The sequence below is a fragment of the Aaosphaeria arxii genome (genome assembly GCF_010015735.1).
Source record: "Aaosphaeria arxii CBS 175.79 unplaced genomic scaffold BU24scaffold_12, whole genome shotgun sequence".
In the NCBI taxonomy this organism is placed as follows: domain Eukaryota; kingdom Fungi; phylum Ascomycota; class Dothideomycetes; order Pleosporales; genus Aaosphaeria; species Aaosphaeria arxii.
In genome coordinates this window covers 505,910-525,411 of record NW_022983485.1, presented here as the reverse complement: position 1 = coordinate 525,411, position 19,502 = coordinate 505,910, and the positions used below count along the sequence as shown (strand labels likewise).

The window sequence follows — 19,502 nt, the reverse complement described above, 5'->3', positions numbered from 1 at the left end:
CCTGTGAATCACCCAGTACTACGCTGCACAACTCGTCATCATCCAACAGCTCTGCACCAACCATTATCTGTACTTCCCCCACGACCCACGCATTATCACTGCAATCGTTCTAGGTCCTACGGGCTTGCCACATTCTCACCACATCAGCAACGCATAGAAGGAGGCCAGCCAGTACCCTCTGTTATCGTGGACGTCTCGTGACCAAGTCCCAGCCAACTGGAAAGACGGAAAGAAAGAAAGACAGCAACGAAAGGGCTTGGACTACGCTCGTCCATCTGTAAACATAAACGCATACCCAACCCATATTTCTGCGACCTCACCCGTCCTTCCTCAACCTACTGACAAACATACGACCTACCTGTCAACCCCGATCAGCCAATTACCCTCTCCATCTTGACCTGCCACCACACAAGGGCAACTAGCATAGTCCGCCTATTGATGTCGGTTGATTGTCGTAACGCATTTACTTCGCTGCGATTCCCCTCTAGAGTGGAATCCGTCTCAAGATCTCAATTATCAAGAGTACATACAGGAGATAGTAATCGTCCAGCAGATACATAACCGTCGACAGCTAACAGAAAAAGGTATACTATTGCAGAGTGTGGACTGCGGCGAATCCCACCTGAACCCGCTTGCCAACAATGGACCGCAATCAGACTAATTGCAACATAGTCGTGGTATTTGAACAGAAGGTATTTCCCTATTGAGAAAGCTACGTTCAAGTGACATAGTACCTTTTGGCCGCTTGAGCCTTCTGTTCTAATCTAAGTCTTCACGCTGGCTCGATATACGACTGTCCCAATAATAAAAAGAAGCGGCAGATCCCATCTCAATACTAGTAGAGACTCAGCGAAATCGCAATCATGGCGAAGATCCTCCCAGCCGTCGCTCTTAACTTTAAACAGCCGGCTCCAACCCTGAAGCCCACGAGCCGTGTCGTTAAGATTGTTCAAAGTGCTGTCGAGGCAGTGCCGCAGACCAGTGCATTCGTTCCCCCTCCCTATGAGGGCGTCCGTGTTGTCACTGCCGCCGAATACAAAGAGGCGGCAGCCTGTCTGGCGGAAGCCTTTGCAGAGGACGATGTGGCTCGCTACTTCATTGACGTGCCTGATCGCGACCATTGGACGGCGGAAGAGAAATGGAATCTTCATGTCGAGATCATGGAGTATGTGACGTATGCTCACATCTTGAAAGGCCTTGTGACTACAGTTGATGAGTTCAAGGCTGTTGCGCTGTGGTAGGTTTCCCTCGTAATTGACAGCTATGGAAATGCATCGTGGAGACTGATGTATGCAATTAGGATGCCTCCTGGGCAAGACATGGATGATCTGTGGACCGTCCTTCGCAGCGGTATGTGGCGGCTTAATTACAGACTGTCTGCGGAAGGAAAACGACGATTCTTCAATGAGTTCCTCCCTCTCCTCCACGACACGAAGCACGCTACTCTGGGAGAGCACGATGAAACGAGCTGGTACCTCGTGTACATTGGAACCAAACCAAGCGCACGAGGCCATGGGTACTGCCGCAAGCTGATCGAGCATGTGACGAGACAGGCAGACCGTGATGGCCATGTGTGCTATCTGGAGTCGAGCAACGACGTCAACCCGGCCATCTATCGCAAGTTTGGCTTCGAGGATCGCCGTACGATCCATCTGCAGCGCGGGAAGAAGAATGTCTCGCTTGATATCATGGTGCGGGAGCCCACCAGCAGCGAGGACAAGCACTGAGCGTGCGTTATAAGGGAGAGACGGACGGATGAAATGATCAAGAACGCGATTCAACAGTGCTCTTGCGGGTGAAATTGTCATTGGAAGATCCGATGAGAATTCTTCAACAGATGGCTCAGTCGGAAGGCGTAGTTTTGTTCTTTCTTTTATGCGACTTGACTTTATAAGCTTAACATTCGTTTACAGTTGCTATTTGAATTGATTGACACTGATGATTAACATGGTACTTCAATTCTTGCGTGCGAAATGTATCCATCTGTGATCTATCCATGCGTGGAGTCCAGTCCCAGCTTTCATGACATTATTGAAAGCTTACGTTTGGGGAGATCATGAATCACGATGGTTTCACCGGTGTCAATTGTTGGGGATGATCGATTGTTACCTCAAGGAGGTAAATGCTACACAGCAGCTCTTAGCTCTCTGGGTAGATCTTGATTTTAATTAAATGGCGGTTGGCAGCGAGTTTATGCTGGGCTAGCGGGGATGCTGGGGGGTCGTATGGGGAAATGGATTGACTTTGTTTACTTTTTCGCGTTTTCGTCTTCAGCGAGCAGTCTTCGTCAGAAAGTTGATCCTCGACTTGTTAATTACGTAGTACAAGTATAGTACACGACACAAGATGGCACGGTGATACGGGGGCAAAGTAGGCGCAGCAAAAAGGCAAATGGATAGGTAGCCACAGCATGAAACGGAGCCCCCCGAATCAGAATACCTTAATCTCCCACCGTTTCAACAATCTTGCAGACACGGATGCTTGATTGTTTAGTCATTTGATGAATGTGTCCGGTGTGTTCTCTTGAGTGGGAGCGTGTTAGTGTTGCCTGTTTTTTCTTTTCTTTTTTCTTGTTTGCTTTTTTCTCTTCGTAGATTAGATACTCGGACGTACATGTGTAGTTGATAGGTACCTCGTAGGTGGTTTTGTTAGTGATGGGTACTTGACGATTACTTGTGCTTAATCGATAAGGGTAGGGACGGGACTAAAATGGGAAATGCATTGGTACTGCCGCTCTCCCGCACTCTTGCGCTTTAGGGCCCCGCCCAATATCCACTCACTCACTACCTACACTACCACAGTACCACTCCCATTCACTCATCATCAACTATCGTCATTTAGTTAATTATATTTATTTTATTCTATACGAAGTACTGCTTCACTTCATACTTTGCCTATCCATCCCTTGCCACGGAGTACTACTATTCTTCAACAGGGCACAGGATAGAGACCATACAGGCTACAGACCAGTCACAGGTTTCCAGGAGATAGGTCAGGGCTGTTGGAACATACGCAGAACTGCAACAATAATTATTACTGCCACCCCCTCCTCTGTCTCTGCCTCTACTCTTCTCCCTCCCTGCCTACCATCCCTCCCCCTCCCCACTCATTTCTTCCGCCCGCCCCTGATCAAATCAACAACTAACACACCACAACACTACACATCACTTCCACAACAAACTCCCTCTCAGCTCTCTCTCGCATTCACTCTCTAACCTTTCTCACAAATCTAATCAAATACTTGCGCATCGCCATTCCCGTGTCCTGCGTCTTGATCCATCTTGTTCTTGTCCTGTCCTGTTCTGTCCTGTCCTGTCCTGTCCTGCTCTGTCCTTGTCCTGTCTGTCCTATTCCTTTCCTGCACCCCAACTACGTAAATCCCTCTTCTCATCTAATTACCTACCTATCTCCCTCTCCCTCTCCCTGCCACATCCCTCCCCATTATTCTTCCTACTTTGCCGTCTCAAGGCAGGCCGCCAGCACATCATAATCAGCAACCACGCCGCATTCGCCCTCGACTTCTCTGTCGCCGTCGCCGTCGTATTCCTCCTGTCGGGGCGCACTCCTCACTAGCATCACCCCCCAAACACGCACGTGCTGAAACCCGTCGTAACATCTATACACCAATTCTCCGACAACTACACGTATCAACACCCTCCCAACCGCCGACACTCAATAACTTCTCGTCCCTCGACACCCGAATACCATCATCACCACAAACAAGAAGAAGGAAAAAGAGAAGGAAGACCCAGACATCACCACCAAGTGAGGTCAGGATACCAGAACAACGCAGACATCATGGTCGCCGCTATACCCCCAAACACCCCCGTTATTCCTCCGCTACAACGACGATACTCGATTTCCGGCAAGACACCGCTAGAAGACCTGGGATCTGTCAAGTCACCGCTGCAGGCACTGGATACAAACGTGCAGTCTCCGAGTTGCGGCCTATGTGACTCCAGCAGCAGCGGAGGTGCAGGAGAGAATGGTGAGTGAATCCCGAGGACTGCCCTGCCTCCTTTCACCTGTTGCATGTCAAGGCAAAGTGATTTTCACTTGTGTTTTGTGCAATTCGGTACGCAGGTGAAGACGCGGAAACAACAGGGACTAACAACGAGTTACAATAGCAGTACGAACTTCTGCGAAACGCTCCGCCATGCAATTACCCTCGCCCAACACGCCCGCACCACAGGAGCTCCCAACCAAGATTGCCAGATTAGGCCTCGACCAGGATGATATGGATCTCAGCGGAGGAGAAGAGAGCTGCGTCACCGACCCTCTGCCTGACGAGCGTGAGTGGGTGGAAGACGACATCATGAACATGGACCAGGATTTCCTCTCAATCTCCCCTTCCAGCACGAGCTCCCCCGCAGATTGTGATTGCGAGTGTGACCACGCGATCTCACCGAGCGACTCAGCTACAGCGTTGCCGACATCCACGATACCGAGCCCACCCTTGGCTTTCACCCCATGTGAGATGGACATACAACATCCGACATTCCTGACCCTTCCGCCCGAAATCCGTCACCAGATCTACCTCCACCTCCCCGACCTCGTCCTCCCGCATCCGCTCATCTACTGCCTCTCCACATTCGCCAACAAGAAGTCCCATCCCTTGGCTTCCGTCTCCTCACAGATCCGCGCCGAGGCCCTGGCCATCTTCTACACGTACAACATCTGGACCATCAAACTGGAGTTTAAGATCATGTACGATGCATTCCAGGAATGGATATGCAGACTAGGCGACAGTGCACGAGATTTGAGAGTAGTCATCATAGCCGTACGAGGGAGGATGTTCAAGCCGTGGACCCGGCACGGCCGTGGCAGTAATTTGATCAGCGTAGGAAACCAGCAACAACAACAAACCATACTCCCCTCAAACCAAGCAACGGCCATAAACATGGCACTCGGCACCGGCAGCGCCTCGACGGCAGCAGGTGCAGGACCAGCAGGGCCCATGACAATCCTCCCGTCCAACACCTCCATGATCGCATCACCCTTACTCCCACCCGTTCCGCCTGTCACACAGGCTACGCCACACCCATACTCCCCTCCAGACGGCGACGCATCCTTCCGCATCGACCTCAGCGAGAAGTGGGCCGGCGGGCGGGTGGAGCTCCTCCGCAACGACGGGACGGCTGCATCGGGCGAACTGGCGAGGTTCCAGCTGTCGAAGCTCGTCGTCGGGATCTGGGAGAAGAGGCAGGCGGGGACGCTCAACGGACAGGACTGGGTCAACCTCGTGGATCGGTTCCTGGCGTTGACGGGGGGTGGGTCTTGGTAGACAAACCACCCCTTCCATCTCTTGTCACGACTATCGGGGTATCCGTCCGACTTCCAACGGCTAGCACGACTGGCAAGCACAGTTATCATCGAATGTTTACGCTTTTCCTTTTTCTTTAATATCAACACGGGAAGGCGTCTAGGAGGGGACTGGAGTCAGTCATGATATTGAACGGAGCTCTCCAGCAACACCCTTCCTCACAGCAAGGGATCGTATTTCCCCTCCCCTTCCGATTCGATCCGCGGCCTTCTCCGATCCCGTTTGATCATTCTTCCTCTTTGACCTTGAAGTTTAGCATTGGATCTTTTCTGGAATTTCGTTTTATATCGTCTCTTACTTTAGGGGAAAGGACTCGGCGCGAAAAGAAGGAGAATCTCGAACTCGACTGGGGAGAAAATGTTTGGGCCGTCATCATCGTCAACATCGTCACCTTATCATCATCTTTACTGGTTCTATTCCTAGGCTTTATTTTCATCCTTGGGAGGCATCATCACCACCACCACCACCACCATCTTCTCTCTTTCCCCCTCCTCCCCCCCACCACACTCACCACAACACTAATATCCACGAGGAGGAAAATAGGGAAACTGACACATTCTGCGACATTCTTGGGCCACTTTGGAGAAATGACAAGGGAAACCTTTTTTCGGGAGTAAAAAGCGAGCGAATATCTGTTCTTATATCTATACCTGCCTTGTTCACTTTTTTTCTATTTCGTTTTTTTCGGTCGTCGTCTTTGTTTTAAAAAGATTAATATACCCCCTTATTTAGCACCTACCCGCCTATCTATATGCCTCACATGCACCTGCACCTCACGATGGGATTTCCACGATTCTGTTAGGAGGGGATGAGGATGAGGATGAGGATGAGGATCAAAATGGAATCAATATCGAATTGAATTGAATTTGAATTGAACGACGTGTGTCTGCTCAGTGATATCAAACCAAGTCCCTCCTCCCCACCTCGTCATCATCATCGCCATCCCCCTCGTCATCAACAGCACCCCAATCCAACTTCATAAGCAAGCGATCCACGCCCCCAATCCGCAGCGGCTTATACACCATCCCCTCCTCCCCACCCTCCCCTGCACCACCACCCGCATTCCCCTTCCCCACAACAGACGAGACATCTCCGCCGACTCTCTCGGCGTCGATGTCCCTCAACCGCCCAACAAGCGCCTTCATATCCCCGTCCAGCCTCCTCCGCGCCCGATCCAACTGCACCCTCACCTCCCCCTCCTCCTTCACTAAATTCGTCGCGAGGTCGACGTCGTCTTCGACACCGTCGTCGTCTGCGAGGTCGAGCGACGCGCGCACGACCTGCAGCCGCGATATCAACGCCGTGAGCTCTGACGCGTGTGCCAGGAAGGACCGGAGGGTCGTCGTGAAGGGTGTGTCGGTTAGGAGGAGGGATGTCGTGATGGAGGTCAGGAAGAGCCGGTGGGCGCGGGTTAGGGATTCTGGGTCGTGTTGTTGCTGTTGCTTCTGGTTTGATGGTTGTGGGTTTGGTGGAGGGTTGGGGGTGGAGGTAGGGCCCGAGACCCAGGCGAGGAAGTGGTTGAATGATTCGCGGATGACTTCGCCGGCGAAGTAGGCTTCGCTCTCCGAGAGGAAGAAGATTGCGGCCGAGCAGGTCGCCCATACTTTTCGCATCTCCCGCGTGCGGGTGTCGAAGCGGGTGCGGCGTTTGGCGAGGATGGCGCGCCCGTAGGGGGTGTTGGTGTAGGTGTGGTTTGGCGGGGCGGGGTGCTCGCGTCGGATGGATGATTGCTTCCAGAGGTGGGTGAGGTGGAGGTGGGCGCGGCGGCACGCGAGGAGGTAGGCGTTGATGGTGGAGTAGACGTCCAGGTCGTGTTTGGTCATGAAGAGGTCGAGGGGGGGTTGGAGGGAGAAGGTGAGGGATGTCGGGACGGAGAGGAGGAGGTCGCTGAAGACGACGGGGCTGAGAGTCGGGAGGGAGGTGTTTGATTCTCGCGCGCGGCCGGGCGTGCCGGGGCGGTGGGCGGAGGTGGGTTGGACGTTGAGGTGGACGATGTCCATGGCGAGGTCGAGGATGTCGTCCGTGTGGTCGTCTTCGCCGCCGAGTGAGGCCAGGACGGACCATGCGCGGGAGAGCGTGTTGTTGATTTCGTTTTCTTTCAGTAGGACGCCTTGGATTCCGTGGCCGGGTTTCCCGGGGGCGGGGGCACGATGTCGGCTTTGCAGCTTCTCGTCTGCTTCTGCGATCAGCACTGTGGCGAACTCGCCCCGTCCGAGGAGGAAGAATTGGTAGAGGAGGGTCAGTATCTCGACGATCCTCTCCCGCGGTAACAGGTGTTGCAGCAGGTTTCGGGAGAGGGATAAGCGGATGTTTGTCACTGCTGAGGACATCTTTGCTGAAGAGATGGGGGCGGTGATCTCTGATAGGTAGCCAACATGTGTGGGGAGAAGGTCGAGCTCGGAAGTCATGGAAGAAGCCATGGTCGACGTCTTGGAAGAGGCAGGGAGCGATCGAATCTGATTGAGAGACTTGCCGATGAACAGCATGGATGAAGCTGTCTGGCGAGTGACGAATTTCGGCAAGAGCTTGTGATTGATGACGAAGACTAAGTCGTCCTCGTTCTCTGCGCTGATGAAGAAGTCCGTGGCACCGAACGAAGGTAGTCGACCGTATAGAAGCCATGTCGATAGCTGTCGTAACCAGGAGGTCTCTGCTACTTTCCCCAGGTGCAAGGCAGTCTCTTCGATATCTGGATACCCCGTCTGGGCTTCGCTTCGCAGCTTGTTCATGATCTCAGCGCCGGAAGCAGTCTTTCCATTAACTCTTTCTGTGTCGTATTTTCGACTTGAATCATCCGCGTCCAGCATGAAGACGCTCATCTCCCACAGCCATTCCATGGGTCTGGTGAATTCAGAGAACTCGGCCACGATCGCCGCCAGTGGGACAATGTTGTATGCACCAACAGCGGATGCATCTTGAGTAAGAATCCTGGACTCAACATCCAGGACTTTGCGTTGGAAGTTCTCCAGGTGGTGGGACGTTATTGCGGTGGCCACAGCCCGACATACAGTGGAGGGGTGGGATGCTGCGATCTTGGCGACATGATCTCGTATCCTCCGATGGAGCCGGGAAAGATGTGCAAGTGACGAGAGAAGCTCTGCCTCGGGAGCTGATAGCAATGCCAGAGGAGAGGTGGAATTGGTCACGTGGGAGGATTTTTGGGAGGCCCGGTCTGAGCTGGGGGCATCGAAGAGCGCCGAGGGGTGTCCGGACAGCGAGAGGAGGATTTCGTGTAGCATAGTCGCGGGGATGGCGGGGACGGAGTGTCGACAATGATGGCGCTCTGGGTGGGGGGATGGGGCCTCCGGGGGTTGTGTCTTTGAGCAAAGGACAGGCAGACGCTCAAGAGTTCAAAACGGCACATTGGGAGACGCGTCGCATTTCCACAAGGCGCGTATTGCGGGGGATGCGTAGGCGGAGTGGCCAGAGGTGGGGGAGTGGAGTGGAGTGGAAAGGAACGCGAGATCACGAAGTCACGAAGGCTTGAAGGCACAAGAGTCGCGCAGTCACGGGACCGGAACGAAATCAGGGAAAATGTACTGTGTGGACTGGTGACTGTGTAAGGCTGTGATACAAGTTCTGTCGTGACTCGTATTGTCCAGATAGACGGATACGAGGTGTGGAGGGTCCCCCTCATCCCTCTGACCCTCTCCCGTAGCTAGTTAATTATAGCTTCCCGCAGAAAATGTTCCTGACCTGACGTGACTGTCGTGACTGCCCGGTGCCTGGTGATTTTTTTATTTTATTCAAGTACGGAGCACAGAGTACTGCAGATGTTTTGAAGACAGGATGGAAGAGATGAGTGGCATCCCCTCCCCTCTAACACATGCACAAGTAGATTGACACCATCGGGGTTGGAGTTGGAGCTGGAGGCCCTACCTAATCTAATTGAATAATAACAATGGAGCTGCCGGTGAGCAGCCACCTCATCAACATACACACACACACACACACATTTCCTCGTCTATCCTCTTCCTCCAGCCAATGATGTCAAAGCCGATTGCAAGCGGGGGGAACTGGTCAGGAACACTTCCCCCCCCCCCGCCCGAGTTCAACAATCCTGGATTCACATCTTACTCACCTCCCACTTCATTCCATCGTCCTTCTTGCCATCAATTGTATACGAGATCACCTTGGTTGCCTCGCACGGGTTTTTTTTTTTTTTGCTTTTGTCAATTCTAATCCCTATTCATCTTCCCGCCCACCATGGCTACACGAGCCCTCATACGCCCAATCGGCTTCTCAAAACAAACCGCCCGTTCCTCACAATACCTCCGACGGTTCAGCACAGTCATCGACGCTCCCATCTCCCCCTCATCTGGCAATGTGCCACCAGCAGCTCCCAAATCATCCATCTTCGAAGATGCCGTCAACGCAACTAGCCCGAGGAACAATTGGACTCGAGAGGAAATCTCGGAAATTTACAACACCTCACTCATGGAGCTCACATATGCTTCCGTGCGTACATCCCATACTGCCCTGCTCTACCATTGGCTGACCACATGCTACTCACCAGGCCACTGTCCATCGGAGATTCCACAACCCAGGAGCAGTCCAAATGTGCACTCTCATGAACATCAAGACTGGAGGTTGCAGTGAAGATTGCAGTTACTGTGCCCAATCATCCCGCTACAACACCGGTCTCAAAGCTTCAAAGATGGTCAATGTCGAATCGGTCCTTGAAGCTGCTCGGATAGCTAAAGAGAACGGTAGCTCTCGTTTCTGCATGGGAGCCGCCTGGAGGGACATGAGGGGCCGCAAGACGAACCTGAAGAACGTCAAAGAGATGGTCAAGGGTGTCAGGGCCCTAGGCATGGAGGCCTGTGTCACACTTGGTATGATCGATGCCGAGCAAGCAAAGGAGCTCAAGGACGCTGGGTTGACGGCATACAATCACAACGTCGATACTTCGAGGGAACATTATCCCAGCGTCATTACAACACGCACGTACGACGAGCGGTTAGCTACGATCAAGAACGTGAGCAACGCCGGCATTCATGTCTGCACGGGAGGAATCCTTGGACTCGGAGAGAAGCCTAAGGACCATGTCGGGCTGATTCACACCGTCTCGACGCTTCCCGTCCATCCAGAGTCGTTCCCCGTGAACGCTCTTGTCCCCATCAAGGGAACGCCACTCGGAGAGAGCAAGACCATTAAATTCGATGCTATCCTGCGTACTATCGCTACTGCTCGCCTCGTCCTTCCGTCTACCATCATCCGACTCGCCGCAGGCCGACACACCATGCGCGAGGAGAAGCAAATCATGTGCTTCATGGCCGGCGCCAACGCCGTATTCACCGGCGAGAAGATGCTGACCACAGCCTGCAACGGATGGGACGAAGACAAGGAGATGTTCCAACGATGGGGACTGAGGCCAATGGAAAGCCACGAGACGATGCAAGGCCAGCAAGAGGCTGCGGTAGCTGCAGCGGCTGAAATCGAGGTAGATCCAAGCCTTCTGGAAGAGCCAAGTGCGGGAGCAAAGCCTGCGGCGGCCTTGGGCGCCTGATGGATGCGCCACTACATTTCTTGTCTTATCCCCAGTGATGAACCGCAATATAAAAACGTTTCAAAGTAATATCAAACCAAAACGGCAGATTGATCAAAAATCGTACGGCTCAAATTTGCTTTTTCGCTCTTCCACAGAGAATAAATTGACTATTAGGCGAGAAGATTATATGCTACTAACCCCCCCCTTTCCAAACTGCCTATTTCGGACATCTTCCACAACAGGTCCCCCCCCCCTTCCAATCACAAAACGTCAGAGGCCGGAAACCTACTGGTGAGCAGGCTTCTCGCTCGTCATAACAGCGTTCTTCTCATCGTGTCCGATATGCACGACATCCTCAACAGCCTCGTTAGCCTTCTCAGCCAACGCCTTGTCTTCGAACACTGTTTCGTCACAATTAGCCAAATCCGACCCACATGCCTAAGGGCAACAGGTAGGTGGAACTTACAGAAAGCCAACTCCTCGAGGGTGCGGTTCGCCGTCTCGGGGAACAGGAAGTACACGAAGACGATCTCGAAGCAGAGCCAGCAGCAGTAGACGATGAGCCACTTCCACTTGATGTTGTTGAGACCGATGGGGTTGACGAAGGTGGTGAAGAAGGCGGCGAGACGGCCGAAGAGCTGGAAGATGGCGATACCGCGGGAACGCTCCATGTAGGGCCAGACCTCAACCATGTAGGCTGTTGGGAAACATTGTTAGTGGGTGTCCTTGGAGGGGCAGTAATGCAAAGGGACTTACTGTAGGTGAGGGCGTTGTAGCCGATGTTGTAGCATGGGGAGTAGGCTGGTTCACGTTAGCTATCTGGCAGTCGACGATGGATTTTTCGATGTGGCTTACCGTAGATGAAGAAGATGGTGGCGATAGAGGCAGCCCTGTTGACGGTGCCTGCATCCTTGGCCGCGTTCGCCTTCTGCATGCTAATGGTCCATGCAGTGTAGCAGCAGAGCAGGGAGATGGTGCAAGTGAGGTAGAGCGTTCGGCGGTTGAAACGGGTGACGAACATGGAGATGGTGAAGGCGTTGATGAGAGCCCAGCATGCATTGGCGAGATTGAGCTTCTGCTTGAGGATGGAGCTGGTGATGCCGACCATCTTGAGCAGATCTCCGAAGTAGTAGCTGGTCCAACCGTTAGCCTTACGCTCCCTGGGGGAAAGAGACGAGATGGGTTTTGCAGAGACTTACGAGATGAGGGTGTTTCCAGACCACTGGGTGAACAGTCCGAGGGCGGAGGTGATCAATAGACGACGACGCATACCGGCAGTGGCGACGAGATCCATCCAGGAGTGCCTGGCAGCCTCGTTCTCGAGCTCGAGGGTGGTGCGGATCTGGAGCATTTCTGCCTTGACAAACTCAGAGTCACGGTCGCCCTCAGCGTGGTACTTGATGAAGATGGCTTCGGCCTCCTCGGCACGGTCCTTGCTGATCAAGTAACGCGGCGATTCGGGGAGCATGTAGATGACGATGATCTGGACCAAAGAGGGAGCGGCCTGTAGGAACGAGGGAATCCTCCAGCCCCAGTTGCCGGCCAGGTTGTTGGTGCCGAAAGCAATACCAGCAGCCATGATCTGGCCGACAAAGTAGGCGACGTTGAAGAGCGAGGTCAGGACTGGACGCTCCTTGGGGTAACCCAACTCTCCGATCAAGGACGAACCGGAGACAATGCAAGTAGGGATACCGAAACCGAGAATCATACGTGCAACAATGTACATGCCAGCTGTAGTCATGTCGTCAGAATTGAGCATTCACCATTTCTATTTCAACATGTCCTTACCGTTCTGGGCACATCCTTGGATGATGGCACCAATGACCATGACCCAAGATCCAGCGAAGATGGAACCACGTCGACCGAACCTTTCATTGACGATCGGGACGAGAGGTAGCGAGAGAATGGCACCGAGCGAGTAGGCGGCGCTGATTATTCCCTTCAAAGAGCCTTGAGGGTCGCCAAAGTCTACAGCGCATTAGTTTTGCTTCGAGACGATTGCATTCATGGTCTAAAATCTTACAATCGATCCATGATGGCACAATTTGAAGAGCGTTGATCAATTGAGAATCGAATCCGGAGGTAAGTTCGATACCCATACAAGAGAAGAACAACAGGACGTATAGGATGCGTAGGTTCGGTTTCTTGTACCAGCGCACCTTGTCCTCGGCGACGAGGCGGGTCAGGACCGGATCGGCCACACCAGTTGCTCCAGCACCACCCATGATTACGACGATAGGTATCGGATTGTCAGAGAGACTTGACTTTGGACCTTTCAGGTAGGGGAGAGAAAGAAATCTCGTTCGAGTCTGCTTCCCAAATGTTTTTCGCCGACCGGCGCGCAGGTATATATCCCACCAGGGTTCAATATCATGCCGTCCGGCCTCCCAGAAATGCCTCGTTAGCTCTGCTGCAAAGCAAACCCCAGATGCGAGCCAAGCACTCTTAATGACCTGCAGTCATCTCGAAGAGACCACACCCGCCATGGCGGTCTTGCACCTTTTGATTGACCTCGTGTCTCTGATATATGTGCACGGAGGGTTAGCCCAACAATTTACCCTGTCCCTCCCCAATCAATATAGCCTGACCCCTGTCCGCACCCCATGAAATCCTTCAAGCGAAGGGCGAGCCGTCTCTCGTAGACTCGTCGACGAGACCGCTCGATGGGAAAAGAAGGCAAAAAGTGTGCTTCGTGACCTTTTTTTGCAAGACAATGAATAACTTAACCAAATGGGCCGTCTTGTTTAACTTTCCATAGAGCCGCTTAAGGCGCGCCTCGATCGACCACCTTCGCCTCCCGAGTACGCCTACAGCTAAACAATGAACTCCAAATCTACCATTACTGTACAGTACCTTACCTACATGTATGTGCGATCTGATGTCTTAGGTACCTAGTCTTACATACCCACCCGCCTAACCCACCCACCAACCTATTACCCCATCCCATCCCCCCCAATCTTCCATGTTTACCAGCAATATAGCCGTTCCCCAACACCCATCTGCCCGTGGATCCGCTTCCGTGGTCCTTCTCGAAAATGCACACCTGGACTGGGTGCCCACCATGCCCACCACCACCACCGACCGGCCACCACGTTGTGCTGTGCTTGCTGTGCGTGTATGCTTGGTGCCCGTGCTAAACCTGTAAAACCTGTAAACCTGTCACGACTCACACGAAGCGGTACCGGGTCATCGGCCAGACGTACCCACGAAACCGACGAGGGTATTCCCAAATCGGTCCCATCTCCCTCCCTCCCCCAGCTCCCCTCCTCGCCTAACATCGAGTTGAGTAGACTACGCCGCAGTATAAGGCAATGATTGCACCTTTTGCAAGAACTGAACAACAGAGTAACAAGGGAGCCAAGCCCCAACCCACTGGGTTTACCCTCCCCCTCCCCTCCCCTTCCCCATCCCCCGGCAATGCAGAGCAGCGCATCCAGCCCAGCTTTGCAATGTCCCGGGTCTAGCTACGCTACGCTCTGTCTGCGATGCATCAAGCCCCACAAGAAAACAATTAAGACTATTGAGCCGCAGCCAATACCCATTGGCGGCTCCCCATCGCTCCCCTCGCTCGCCTCCCAGGCGCGGAGCGATCACGCTGCGCGAGGGTGGGTCGAGAGTCTACAGATGGGATTGGAATTGGGGGGTTCCAACAGCCAGGCCCGTTCGTGACTATGTACATGGCTCGAGGGGGAGGGGGATTGTGTCGTGGGTTTTTGGGAGTTTATATGAGGAGGGAGCGAGGGAGGGAGGAGGGACCCGCATGCGCGTGGTTTGCGTATGGTATGGTATGGTATGGGGCTCTGGGAGGTGTGTGTGTGTGTGTGTGGGTTTGGGTATGGCTGGATGGGTGTACATACATTTCGTATATGTGTGTGCGACGCGGGCGATCCTCTTTTTTGCGTTGTGTAAGAAAGCAAGCAAGATGTGTACCTTGTTTTTTTTTTTTTTTGCTTGCAGCGAGGCATTCTTCGTGTTGAGGTGAGGTGGTTGTTGTTGGGTGTGCGGTGAGTGATTGACGTTTTGGTCGGTACGTTTCACGCATCATCACCATGGTCTTTCGAGTCTTGCGATTTGGACGGACAAGCAAGCTACGTATCGGACGGGTGTTCGGCGGCAGTGGTTATAGTTCAAAGCAAGATTGGGTAAGAAACGACAAGTTCGGTAGAATAAAGTACCGTTTGCCTTTTTGTCTCTTGTCACGGGGGATGCTGAAGAGCGTCTGGATATCAAAAAAATGTTGTCACCTAGAAGGAAAGCAACCTCATTGGTCTGTACCCTCGTCATGAAGACCCGAGCATGGCATGGAGGAACAGGAACATGCTCAAAAAGACCAAAAGAAGAAGGCATTCAAAACTACCGAATGTACGGAGTATGTACATCTTATGCAGAGCAGGCCCTTTTTTCGCCCCCCATGCGCTGGTCAACCACGCGAGGGAGACACTAGGTAGCTACCGTAGATAGGTAGATATCGTATCTTTTCTCCATGATCCCCAGCAGGAGGTACGAGTTGAGAGTGGGGTCAATCACCGTAGCTGGCTATCATGCTGCTAGGTTGGTTGGGTAGTCAGGACTTTAGCGATGCTAGTATGTTGCATACTTGGACGTCAGTCAATCCGTCACAGCAATCATCACATCCTCCTCCACAAGAAAGTTCTCTCCGATTACGCACCTAACTCGGCCAAGATAGACCAGCGATGATTCGCGCGGCTCACGTCTTTGAGGCGTGGCTTTCATGATCCTTCCGAAGCGATTTAGCAGGTGGGACAATTTGATTTCCAGCAATCCTGCCGTCGCTCCGTCCGAAAGCGCCGCTCAACTCGGACACACCCCGTCTCGTCTTACCGCGGGGCGTCAGCAACAGCAAACCAAGCAAAAGCAACACGACCGTATCCCCAGTCAAAACTAAAAGCAGCTGAGAAAGCGAATGACAACCTTACCCAAAGCAACCCTATGGGAATTCCTCCTCCTGCTTGCACGCCCACACACTCTTTCTCTTCCTGCGCTAGTGCGGGAGAGAGAGGTGTCAATCATTTCGGAACCACGCGAAGATATATCCGCAAGTTCCTTGGGATTCGCCATGCCAAGGTTCGTTTTTATGCCACACACACACCCTACCATGAATCTACCTATGATGGACTGGAAAGCCCAGACCCCTATTGCCTCTCTATCTGATTCTACTTCTGCCTACACGGTACGGTCTTACCTACACCGTGTATGTCTGTGCATGTGACCTCTGGGGTTTTTGGGTCGATGTCCGCTATGTTGGCCACTGTACTGGGTAGATTGCGTGTGTAATCGGACTACTTTGCTTCGTTTCTCCTTGGCTGCTTGCTTGTGACATTGGCATTGTGGGCTTTGGTGCGAATTTGCATCTCCGACGACGGCGACGACGACGGCGGCGATGTACCGCCGGCAAAGACTCGAAATGCACCAGCGCTTCGTGAATCGTGATTCTTTACTGTGTGCGTACATACCATACATACATACAGATAGTTGTGCTTTGACAATCATCCAAACACCTGCCGTGCAAACAACACACACATCCCCTCAATCCTTCCAACAATAACATATTAGACCCCCTAATATCCAGCCAAAACCCGTGCCTCAATCACCACATAACTTACTTAAACCCAACGCCAACGCCAACACCTTCAAATTGACATGTATATATATATTCCACCCCAGGCGTCCCGCCGGGCCCCCCGCATGTGAGCGCCGCCGCAATGTGAACAAATATACACAGTATGTAGTTAACCAAAAAGACGAAAACTGGTTCATTAAAACACAACCTGGCGAGCTCGCGACATGTTTCCTTCGCAAGGAATCTCCGCGGATTGTGGGGAGCGGAGGGGAGCGGGGATGGGGGATCAGGTGCTTGCTCTTGATGTGAATGTCTGGGAGTCTGCCTTGTATATATTGTATGTGTATGTTTGTATGTATGTACGATGGTACCTTGGCTTGTGGTGGATGGTTTGAGAGTGTATGTACTGTGTATGTACGTCCATGCACGGTAGTTCGAGTTCGCAAGAATAAACACGCCGTATCGCGTTGGGATGCTCGCCTATGTTGTATGTACTGTAGCCCCAGGTCGTCAGTTCTAAATCTTACTCTGTCTGAATGAAGCAGTATCGCTATGTAGCTATCATACGTACGACCTATCTTAACCTAGCCTACCTCCCTATAAGAAAACCGACGCCAAAAATGACGATACCAAAACACGGCTCCAAACAGTACTAGTTTCCCAAAAGCCCTTCGCCAAGCCGATGCAGTGGTAACCATAGGCATACGCGATCTCGTATTTCATAGTTACATCGTAGGGCGACAGTCGAGCAAGACAACGACGGAGGAAGCTAATGCTTTCCTAGGAACTTTTCCCCGGGCTCGCGAAAAGCGTTGGGGCGTTAGTGTGGGGGGGAAAGGTTCGTTCCTGCGACTTCTTCGTATTAAGACCGTCCGCGTCCTTGGAAACTTGTGGGATGGGATGGGGTTGGAGACTTGTTTGCTGGCTCGCCGTGTCTATGTTGAATTCGGGATGTGCTTCCGGATTGAAGGGGCATGGCGGTGAGTTTGTGGTGTTGTAGGTTTGACTTGTCTTTCGGGCTTGTTTTTTGGCGGTCTTTAACTACTGGTCTGGTCGTTCTGGGAGGGAGTGGCAGGTTTCCTGATATGTAACCTTTGTCATGTCTTTCCCATGGCGAACGGGCGTAACTAGTAGTTCGTGGATGCTGACAAGCAGATTATCAACCCCGGGTTACAGCATCCAATGCACTCCATCCATCCGACAAGGCGGCAAAGAGAGACTTACCAATTTACCGTGGCAGGCCATGAGCTAGCACATCCAAAAGCACCAGAAGAGTCGGTCCTCAGGAATCTCAACTGTCAGTCTGGTCTGTACGGCGGAGGATTCTCACGTACGCCCAACTTACACTACCAAGTTCTCGTGCCTTGGATGATTTTTGCCGCCTCATAGTGTCACTAGTCGTGCTCTCCAAGCTCCTGTCATTGAAAACCTAGGCTGTCTGCGGTACCTCGCGAGGTCATGGGATACCTCACGCACGCGGTCGTTGGAAATCGCCGGCCAGAACGACCGCTAACTCAAAGTGCTGACATTGCTGACGGAAAAATCAGGGCGTCGGAAAGCCACTGCAGACGATGGCGATGCGACGGAGTTTCGATCCAACCCCACGAAAAGCTCACTGCTGTAGTCGTAACCAGCGCGCCATCACCTCGAAAGTTTTCAACAACTCTGGGAGAATGATTAATCGATGTATACAATCATATACGAAAGAGGAAGGGGAGTTTGGGTGTCGGATGCGAGTTTCAGATTCGCAGTCAGCTTGCACTGTACCGTCATCATCCTACGAGTAGTTGCTCCTCATCAGTCCTACCCTATACCTGTTGGAGGAATATCAAAGAGTTCTGTCTCGAATGATGCGAATCAAAGGCCCCGAGCGAAGTATAGGACCTTGATTTCCTCAGTATCCATACATAGAAAGACTACGGAGACGATACGGAATGTGAAAGACTCTCCATTTTCGTCTGCTCCTGGAGGGGGGTTATCTATGTCTTTGCTGAGCTTTGGTCATATCCGAGCATGCTGTGGTTGAAGACGAAAACTATTGAGCTGACCTCCAAGTCCAATTCGAGATGTTGAACATGATAGTTAGGATCTTGAGACGAAAGGACAGCCCAAACAGCATGAAGTCCCTGAAGATTCACATTGACCAAATTTTGATCGTATGTTATGCCCTAAACGTTGCAGTCGATCCCAGTATTCGGTAATAAAGAACGTTCTCTTCGAGTCTTGCTAGTTGTCCATAATATTCTATATTGTCCAGCTTCCAGATGCGGACAGTCTGGTATCAGCTTTCTCCAGCATGTAAGCTGCAACTGGAAATGGACCAACAGCGTTCGATTATCCGTTATCATGTCCCCAGTGTCGCAATGTGCCGCAGTAACAGACGAGTATCTCATCCTCTCACAATATGGTTGTTTCGGGCGTATTCACTATACCAACCGTTACAATCGATCCACACTTTACTTTCTTTTCCTACTGTATCGTACTCCCATCTCGAGCCCTAGACATCACGCACGTCGAAAAGCAAACTTTGCCCACATGCTTTCTCTTCCGCCCACCTATTCGGAGCCATAAAGGCTTCTGTGTAGTCGGTTTTCCAAAATAGCAAAGAGCTGCATACAGCCGGAATATCTGTGTGACCCAGGAACCGGGATCCAGAGGCTCGGGATGTCGAGGGGGTGGTGGTCTCAGGCTGCCTATGACGAGACGACAGTCGCAGGTTGGTCGATCCCCTGGTAGCAACGGTTTCGCAACATGATTCGAGAACAAAACAAATTTTGATCGACTAGGTCGTGTGTGGAAAGTGGTGCTGCTCGACGGTTTTACGAGTATTTCGCGCGTAGTTGTTGGGGTGATTTTCGCGGATTGAACTTGTGAAGTTGATGTAGTCTTATCGTGCGCGACTACGATCTGATCGGAGACATATTGCAAACTATGGAATCTTTCTTCAAGCAGCGCTGCGATAACTTTGCGAAATATCTCAGAATAAATTAGATACTACATAAACACGCTCGCAAGTGAAGTAGAGGTGGGGTGAATCGAACCTGAGAATACGCCATGTATCTCGATCGTCGTTCCAGATCTTCTTGGGTGCTGTTACTCGTAGCTAG

The 19,502-nt window shown here is 52.2% G+C and overlaps 9 protein-coding genes across 9 annotated transcripts; 6 read left to right on the top strand and 3 right to left on the bottom strand.

The window, feature by feature from the left end:
• Positions 1–863: 863 nt before the first annotated feature.
• BU24DRAFT_356960 (uncharacterized protein) lies at positions 864–1,727 on the top strand (the record flags this gene model as incomplete). The annotated part of the gene is made up of 2 exons (XM_033523922.1): positions 864–1,237; positions 1,301–1,727. The coding sequence occupies 2 exons, from the start codon at positions 864–866 to the stop codon at positions 1,725–1,727; spliced, it is 801 nt and encodes a 266-aa protein (XP_033378321.1).
• A 1,868-nt stretch (positions 1,728–3,595) lies between these two features.
• On the top strand, positions 3,596–5,365 carry BU24DRAFT_68744 (uncharacterized protein). Its single transcript, XM_033534543.1, has 2 exons — positions 3,596–3,988; positions 4,128–5,365. The coding sequence occupies exons 1-2, from the start codon at positions 3,799–3,801 to the stop codon at positions 5,282–5,284; spliced, it is 1,347 nt and encodes a 448-aa protein (XP_033378320.1). The 5' UTR covers positions 3,596–3,798; the 3' UTR covers positions 5,285–5,365.
• BU24DRAFT_68739 (uncharacterized protein) lies at positions 5,366–6,081 on the top strand. Its single transcript, XM_033534542.1, has one exon. The coding sequence runs from the start codon at positions 5,446–5,448 to the stop codon at positions 5,938–5,940; it is 495 nt and encodes a 164-aa protein (XP_033378319.1). The 5' UTR covers positions 5,366–5,445; the 3' UTR covers positions 5,941–6,081.
• A 141-nt stretch (positions 6,082–6,222) lies between these two features.
• BU24DRAFT_400579 (Spc98 family protein) lies at positions 6,223–8,757 on the bottom strand (the record flags this gene model as incomplete). The annotated part of the gene is made up of 1 exon (XM_033525458.1): positions 6,223–8,757. Exon 1 carries the CDS (start codon positions 8,560–8,562, stop codon positions 6,223–6,225), a length of 2,340 nt encoding a protein of 779 aa, XP_033378318.1. The 5' UTR covers positions 8,563–8,757.
• A 690-nt stretch (positions 8,758–9,447) lies between these two features.
• On the top strand, positions 9,448–11,127 carry BU24DRAFT_496798 (biotin synthase). The gene is made up of 2 exons (XM_033534213.1): positions 9,448–9,781; positions 9,840–11,127. Exons 1-2 carry the CDS (start codon positions 9,530–9,532, stop codon positions 10,830–10,832), a joined length of 1,245 nt encoding a protein of 414 aa, XP_033378317.1. The 5' UTR covers positions 9,448–9,529; the 3' UTR covers positions 10,833–11,127.
• Positions 11,100–13,337, bottom strand: BU24DRAFT_400575 (general substrate transporter; the record flags this gene model as incomplete). The annotated part of the gene is made up of 7 exons (XM_033525457.1): positions 12,838–13,337; positions 12,603–12,782; positions 12,014–12,545; positions 11,670–11,947; positions 11,571–11,615; positions 11,281–11,511; positions 11,100–11,215 (listed from the first exon to the last, which is right to left on the bottom strand). Exons 1-7 carry the CDS (start codon positions 13,037–13,039, stop codon positions 11,100–11,102), a joined length of 1,584 nt encoding a protein of 527 aa, XP_033378316.1. The 5' UTR covers positions 13,040–13,337.
• Positions 13,338–14,272: 935 nt separating this feature from the next.
• BU24DRAFT_68713 (uncharacterized protein) lies at positions 14,273–14,935 on the bottom strand. The gene has a single exon (XM_033534541.1). It carries the CDS (start codon positions 14,777–14,779, stop codon positions 14,405–14,407), a length of 375 nt encoding a protein of 124 aa, XP_033378315.1. The 5' UTR covers positions 14,780–14,935; the 3' UTR covers positions 14,273–14,404.
• Positions 14,936–15,448: 513 nt separating this feature from the next.
• On the top strand, positions 15,449–16,115 carry BU24DRAFT_428016 (uncharacterized protein). The gene has a single exon (XM_033529373.1). The coding sequence runs from the start codon at positions 15,547–15,549 to the stop codon at positions 15,718–15,720; it is 174 nt and encodes a 57-aa protein (XP_033378314.1). The 5' UTR covers positions 15,449–15,546; the 3' UTR covers positions 15,721–16,115.
• On the top strand, positions 15,644–16,129 carry BU24DRAFT_68688 (uncharacterized protein). Its single transcript, XM_033534540.1, has one exon. The coding sequence runs from the start codon at positions 15,739–15,741 to the stop codon at positions 16,042–16,044; it is 306 nt and encodes a 101-aa protein (XP_033378313.1). The 5' UTR covers positions 15,644–15,738; the 3' UTR covers positions 16,045–16,129.
• Positions 16,130–19,502: the final 3,373 nt, after the last annotated feature.

What these genes read in the sequence shown, in the direction of transcription:
- BU24DRAFT_68744 (XM_033534543.1), top strand. Translation starts at nt 3,799, where the DNA reads ATGGTCGCCGCTATACCCCCAAACACCCCCGTTATTCCTCCGCTACAA. An exon ending in CGGAGGTGCAGGAGAGAATG is followed by an intron (nt 3,989 to 4,127) that starts GTGAGTGAATCC and finishes GAGTTACAATAG; the next exon opens with CAGTACGAACTTCTGCGAAA.
- BU24DRAFT_68739 (XM_033534542.1), top strand. Translation starts at nt 5,446, where the DNA reads ATGATATTGAACGGAGCTCTCCAGCAACACCCTTCCTCACAGCAAGGG.
- BU24DRAFT_496798 (XM_033534213.1), top strand. Translation starts at nt 9,530, where the DNA reads ATGGCTACACGAGCCCTCATACGCCCAATCGGCTTCTCAAAACAAACC. An exon ending in TGGAGCTCACATATGCTTCC is followed by an intron (nt 9,782 to 9,839) that starts GTGCGTACATCC and finishes GCTACTCACCAG; the next exon opens with GCCACTGTCCATCGGAGATT.
- BU24DRAFT_68713 (XM_033534541.1), bottom strand. Translation starts at nt 14,779, where the DNA reads ATGCCTCGCTGCAAGCAAAAAAAAAAAAAAACAAGGTACACATCTTGC.
- BU24DRAFT_428016 (XM_033529373.1), top strand. Translation starts at nt 15,547, where the DNA reads ATGATCCTTCCGAAGCGATTTAGCAGGTGGGACAATTTGATTTCCAGC.
- BU24DRAFT_68688 (XM_033534540.1), top strand. Translation starts at nt 15,739, where the DNA reads ATGACAACCTTACCCAAAGCAACCCTATGGGAATTCCTCCTCCTGCTT.